General features: G+C 34.3%; 1 protein-coding gene across 1 annotated transcript in view; it reads right to left on the bottom strand.

Annotated features, from left to right (window-relative positions):
• LOC116347940 (major royal jelly protein 1) overlaps positions 1-5,374 on the bottom strand; it is a 7,156-nt gene extending 1,782 nt beyond the window's left edge. The window contains exons 1-2 of the mRNA XM_031778764.1: positions 4,469-5,374; positions 4,172-4,368 (exon numbers count right to left, since the gene is read on the bottom strand). Coding sequence (XP_031634624.1) covers positions 4,172-4,368; positions 4,469-4,888 — 617 coding nt within the window. The 5' untranslated portion in view covers positions 4,889-5,374. The remainder of the gene's footprint in view (positions 1-4,171; positions 4,369-4,468) is intronic.
• Positions 5,375-6,644: the final 1,270 nt, after the last annotated feature.

Genomic DNA, 6,644 nt, shown 5'->3' with positions numbered 1-6,644 from the left:
CTTTTTTTTTTTTTTGCTCTTCACTTTTTCAATTGTCGAAATGAGGACCTTTTTTTTTGCTCTTCACTTTTTTTGGTCGAGAAATTCTTTCGATTTGCTAGGGATTTTCGCCAAAAAAGTGACTTCCAAAAAAAAAAAAAAACGATTTTTGTGTCATTTCGTACAAATTGTTGACATCGTCAGGGACCCCCCATGGATTTTTCCAGGAACCCCCTACAGAATTTTGCCATCACCCCCCCTAAAAATTTTTACGTCATCATCTATGTATTTGGCTAAAAGAAAAATCATTGGAAATTTAATCAGAGACTTTGGGACTCGCATATTTTGCATGCATTCTATTTAATGACAATTCAAATGGAAATGGGATTTTTCCCTCTATAGAATTACAATCACTTTTTATTTGAATAGAGCAAATCGAATGAAATCGTGATATATATGATGTCGGTGTGTTCACTCGATGGCGGAAATAAATGACTCAAAAATCAAAGAAAAACAGGAGGTTTCTGTTTTTTATTCCCTTTCGCTCCGAAACTGATGGTACCACAGTTATCTTACACGAGCCAGAACTTACTCACTAAATCATATTGGACGCTAGAGTACTGAAGAACAGAGAAAAGAAGATGTAGAAGAAAAAAAAACACATGGAACGAACAAAGTTTTTGTGATTATTTATGTCAAATAAAAATGTTTTTTCGATTCAAATTTTTTTCCAATTTCTTTTATTCGTTTTGTGGATCGACATGCAAGCCAAAATCGATCGGAACAAAATTGAATCACAACTACATGTGATTTCTGTGTAATGATTTTTTCTCTGGTGCAAATACTTGGGATTTTTTTTTTTCGCCAAACTATCGTTTATTTAAACATATCTGATGAAGAAAAATGTAAATATTTATTGGAATTTGAATTGGAGCACACGAAAAGTCAAAGAAAGAAAAACCTAAATTGAAAATAGCACAAAAAATGCATTGAAATCAAATATTGACTCCGGTGAAATGCATTCCCAGAGATCAAACTGCGCGCATGCAACGGGCCGTAGAGAGAAGAAGTATAAAGGCTTTGAAATAATAAATGTGTATCAATTAGATGAAAATAACGTTGAATGAGTGAATAAATTCATATTTTATGTTTTCAATGATGTGGTATTCGCTATTTTAATTGGTGAATCGTGAACTGAATATACACATTCAAAATAGCATAATTTTTCTTTATTCGTTCGTTTAAATTGACATATTCTCAATCTATGGCGGCTTTTACGTTTAAATTACTTTTTTTTTATATAAAAACATTCTTTAGAAATTTATTCGTTTTGTGTGCGCCGCATGTGCAATTGAATATTATCGGATTTTTTTGTTATGCGCAACAAAAAAAAAACCATCGCAAAAATGCGAATATTAAATGTAAAATAATGTGAAAATAATTTCACGTATATCATAATCGTGAATGCGCACTACTAAAATGTGGAACGACGAAACGCGACGAGTGATGGGCAACCAAAACCTGATTGCAAAAAACATTTTTTTCACTGTTATTATTGGAAGATTCGTCGAACGTATAACGTAAAAAATATTTATCTAAATTAGAATAAAATTGACATTCATTTCTCAACAGACGTTCTCAGACATTATTCATTTATTTTCGTTGGTTTTGCTGGCGCTATTTGTTATTGTATTCGATGTCGCCCTCTCACATTTTGATGCTTGGTTGTATTTGGTTTAATTGTTGGAAACCGGATTGAAAATTTTAATCCGTGTTTCATATGTCGCTTGTGTGGGTGTATGTTTATTCGCTTCTGTGACAAATCGTCTTTATTATGTTACGGTGGAATAACCAATGAAAAGTGGTAGCAATAATTTTGTATCGTCGAAACGTAATGCGAAACCGTTTTTGCCGTTTAAGCTCTTAATCTGTCAACAAAAAGAATTTGTCGACTGATTTAAAAGCACTTATTATTAAATGACTTCGCATCAAGAGTCAGTTGAACGGAATCGTAAATTGTTTGGCATCGAAAAGTGAGCAGAAATGAGCGCGCTGCGGTAGTGATGGCATCCACGGCACTTTCACTGAAAATAGCATTTCGATGTGAAAAACCAACAACTAAGGAAAATGGCATTGTGTGGTTATATATTTACAACCACATTTATATGGTTCTATGTGTGTTCGGTCTTCAAGCACGAGCAAAGAATGTTTTGATGTTTTTCTGTCAAAACATAAACGACATATAGACACACACACTCTTACTTGGAGAGAACGACCAAAGAAAAGAGAGAGAGAGAGAGAGAAACTATTTTTATTTATTCGAAACCAAAACCACCATACAGCCGAAGTATCTCATTAATTTTTATGGCTTTCACGATTTTCCATTCATGATGGCATTCGAATCTCACACGATTCAATTCTTCGAAGTCAGACTTTTTTTTCACACTCTCCTTCTTGTGCATATTTTTCTAACGTGGTAAACACACACACACACACACACACACATCACCAAACATCGAACCACAAGTGGTAAGATTTTTGAATGTGATTGCAATTTAAATTAAAAAATGACAGGTTTCTTATCAAATGTTCAAGTATTTTTGTAGTCTTCGTCAATTGAATTTCTGTTATGTGTGCGCAATTCATTGTGAATGATGTTTTGTGCCGTACGGTATGTTTATTCACTAAAACGATATACAAACGTATTCGAATAATATTGGTGTGTATGCGACTTTTACAGTCACCATTCAGTGAAATGGTATAATCAGCGGAAGTATTATATTTTGTATAGCATTGTGATTTTGTAGGTGATAGCACCCAAACGAAATCAGTTTACTTCTTTTTGTTTATTCGCTTGTTGGAAAATGGAAATGTGGCCTGCTTTGGAAGTAATTTCAGGCACGACCCGCACCCACACACACATATATATAGATGAATGTACAAACCAATAAACAAACAAAACTTACAGAAATGCGATGCATGAAATGAAATGCCAAATCGAACCACATCGCATAGGATGAAAAATGATGCAATCTGAATGTAAACCATTTTTTTGCATTCGCTTTGAACACAAACTTGTAATTCATTGGATATATGTGTATGTGGCTGTTTTTTTTATTGTTCGTTATTTTTCTTGTTTTTTCGCCTTCGAATAGGAATTTCATATGGTTGAGCGCTCACGTCATCTACCGATGCTATCGTGTGCCGTTACCGCATTCATTTTGCGCTTCCTTGTTTGATTCGGAATAAAACGTTCCGTTGTGTCTGTATGAAATTGGTGGAAATTGAGCGGGTTGAGAGTGCGAACATAAATCGCTATACAATTTGCCAAAGTGGCAAATGTTCACTTGCTCTTGGCATACGATTCAGTTGGTATATGGATATGGGCGAAAATGCGATAAAACAAAGAAATAAGAAAGTTGAAACGAATGGCAGAAAAAAGAGCAAAAAAGCACACACAATGAATTATGGATATGTGGTGGTGCAACGGAACGGGACAAAACTATTCGAATCAAAACGCTACCCGTTTCTCGAAAAGACAGTGTTGAAAGCCATATGAAAAAAAAAAACGACGGAGAAAATCCATTCAAACAAACGAAGATGAATTCACACGCGGTTTCAATCGTTTGAGAAAAAAAGAAACATAAAAAGACTGAGAATGGGAGATAAAGTAAAAAAAAGGTACACTGCATGTTCATAAGACTGGATTTTTAACGAATTGAAGTTAAGAGTTGCAGCCAAAATGTATGGATCTCAAATGGATTATGGATGTATCTATGTATTTGATGATGTTAAGAGTGTACAATGCACACATGCATGGACTATATGTACACTGATTAATTCATGCTTGGTTCACCTACTTCACGACCATTAGCCGGTGCAGTATGCTTTATTATTCATTTCCTTTTGCAGCAAACTCGTAAATCGTTTGCGTGATTTTCAAATTGATTCGTTCGGCATCGACAAGTGTTTGGCAAAGGCACGTGATTTAAGCATGTCATTTAAAAGCAAAATCGTTCTCTAATATTCATTCAAATTGGCGCATTCAACACAAATTTCTTATTTGTTAAACATCAATTAAATGGTTTAGTATCAATTTGCGCACATCTTCATCCAAAAAACATGATTTTTTCAACGAACAAAACGTTTACCAAATTGTCTGCAGAATAAAGTTGAATCATTTAACACTTACAGGAATGCATGCCCATTTTTATCGTAGTCAACGGCTAAATACTGTAATCGTGATGCGGACACAACTAAACTCGAGAGATCGATTGTTTTTACAATTTTACCACTTGGAACATCGATAGCGACGACTTTTGGTGAACAACGTTTAATTGGCTGTGCTAAATTGTTTACGATTCCGGTGTCCAAGACCCAAAGTGTACTCTAGAATGAAATAAGACAAAGAAATGCATTTTAAAATATTTGAAAAAATGCAATTGACCACGATAAGTATTTGCGGGGGGAAAAAATTTAACAAACAAACCTGCCGATCAAGATAAATATCGACGACATTTTGAAGTGCCTGGCAATTGCCTTCGTCTTGTGATGCCCAACATGGATATGGTGCAATTGGTACGGAACATTTACCTTTTCTCAAATCAACACGGCCCAATGTAAATGGTACACCAGCACGATACCGTGGAATTGCAACAAAAGCGGTGTCACGATAAATTTGCGAACGTGTTGCAATTACACTTTTTGGAATATAACGACCAGAACCGCTGTAGATATTTTTTGTTGCCTCGCATGGCCAATTGAGATTATTGCCACCCAAACGAAATGTCAATTCAGGTACGATGGAATTATCACAGTCAGCCGAAATTACGGTTACAAATGATAGCACCAATATCAACGGCAATAATGTCGCTGTTGAACATCTTAGCATCTCTAATATACAATGCATTTTAAGTTGCACACAATTTATGTTTTTTTTTTTATTTAATTTGTTTGTTTTTTTTTTCTTCGGAGAAAAACACTTTTCGATGATAAATGTTTGGCAAGAATGTGCAAGAACGAAAGCTCGAGCTAAAAACTACGACGAACACCCACTACACAATTTATTATACTACAATGTCAGCACGCACACTGAATGCAGTAATGCGAACAAGAGTGAAAAAAATTAATCGTTTTTGACTTTTGACCGAATAAGTTCAAACATAAATAAATTTATGATCGTATTACACTTTTTCCATTCATCTAACAGAAAACTCGTTTTCAACTCAGTCTCATTTAGTATATGGACTGTTTGAAAAGACTGAATTTTGTGTGTGTGGTTATTGTGTTCTGTCTCTCTGGCGCACACCACTCGTCCTTCGTTTCGGTTTTTTTTTTGTTCGCGCTCTGATTTTGAGTGTGGATTTATGGCATGAACTGCTCAAGTGTACTAAATGGCAATTTTTCACCTTTCCACTTACTTATATACAAACCAATGCATTTCAACCAGAACGATCACAGCTCGATGTGTGAGAATGAGCTGAAACCAACGAGAAAAAAAAATGTATACATCTTTCTGGAAAACCACTTTGTAAACAATCGTCGAAATATTTACACAATTTTCTCACTCTGTCTCATACTCTCTATGTCTTCTGTTTTGTCGAAAACATATCATCTCGTTGAAATGAAATTTATTATTATTATTTATATATAGCTTGCACTATGAATAAAATATTTAAAATAAACTTTGAGAAGAAAACTCATTCAGATGAACACGGTGAAATACACTAAAAAAAAACAAATATAATACCATCGAAATAAATGTGTTTGCACACTGAACAAATAACTATTTCTGCTGTTGTTGTTGTTGTTGTTTCTTTTTTGCACGGCACTTCTTATCGGCAAGCGGTCATTTGTAATTTCGCTTTTTTGTTTATTTTTCATCTGTTTTTACTTTTGCTGTTTGTAAATAAATTTAATTTGAACGTACACAAATGCGCAATGGCGCATTACAAACAAATCCGATAAATATTTCGTAGAAATGCAAAATGCAAATACATTTAGTGAAAATTGTTGCGGGAAACAAACGATGGAAAAAGAATCAATTTGAATATTGCTCAATGACCAAACTGGCCAATAAGAACAACACGAAACGTTACGGTTGCAAATGTGCTAACGCAAAGAGAAGCAAGAAAAGGGAGAGAAAGAAAAATGTCTGTAATGAAATCAACATTGTATACTTAAAAAGAAGTGGAGAATAAAAAAATCTGCAACCAAAGAAAAATACTCATGAATATAGGTGAATCTTCCTTACGGTGATGTAAAATTAAAAAAAAAAAAACCCCAGAAACTTAAAGAAAGAGAAAAAGTCGTCCCACGAGACACACAGTACTGCATCAAAGAATGTTGAGTCGAATGAAATGCTTTTCATCAAACAAGTAATCAAAATGCAGTTCGTTGCGATAACATGAACGTGATGACGTTCAGTTGTAAAATAAATGATGAACATACATGCAAGCTGAAGAGAAAGAAAAATATACAGTAACTGAATAAGGCGATGACGGGAGAAAAAAAAATAGAAAATAATAATAATAATAAAAAAGCAAATTTGCACAGCAATTACTAAAATCGTTTACAATGTTATTGCCACCACTTTTCATAATCGGCAAAGCAACCCCAAGAAATACAAAATCCATGAGCTCAAATTGAGTGACGTGATGTCAGTT

Source organism: Contarinia nasturtii, unplaced genomic scaffold, assembly GCF_009176525.2.
Source record: "Contarinia nasturtii isolate CC-2019 unplaced genomic scaffold, AAFC_CNas_1.1 Cnas_scaffold_129, whole genome shotgun sequence".
NCBI classification, from domain to species: Eukaryota; Metazoa; Arthropoda; class Insecta; order Diptera; family Cecidomyiidae; genus Contarinia; species Contarinia nasturtii.
The sequence above is the reverse complement of the archived record's forward strand: the minus strand, read 5'-3'. Positions and strand labels throughout refer to the sequence as shown.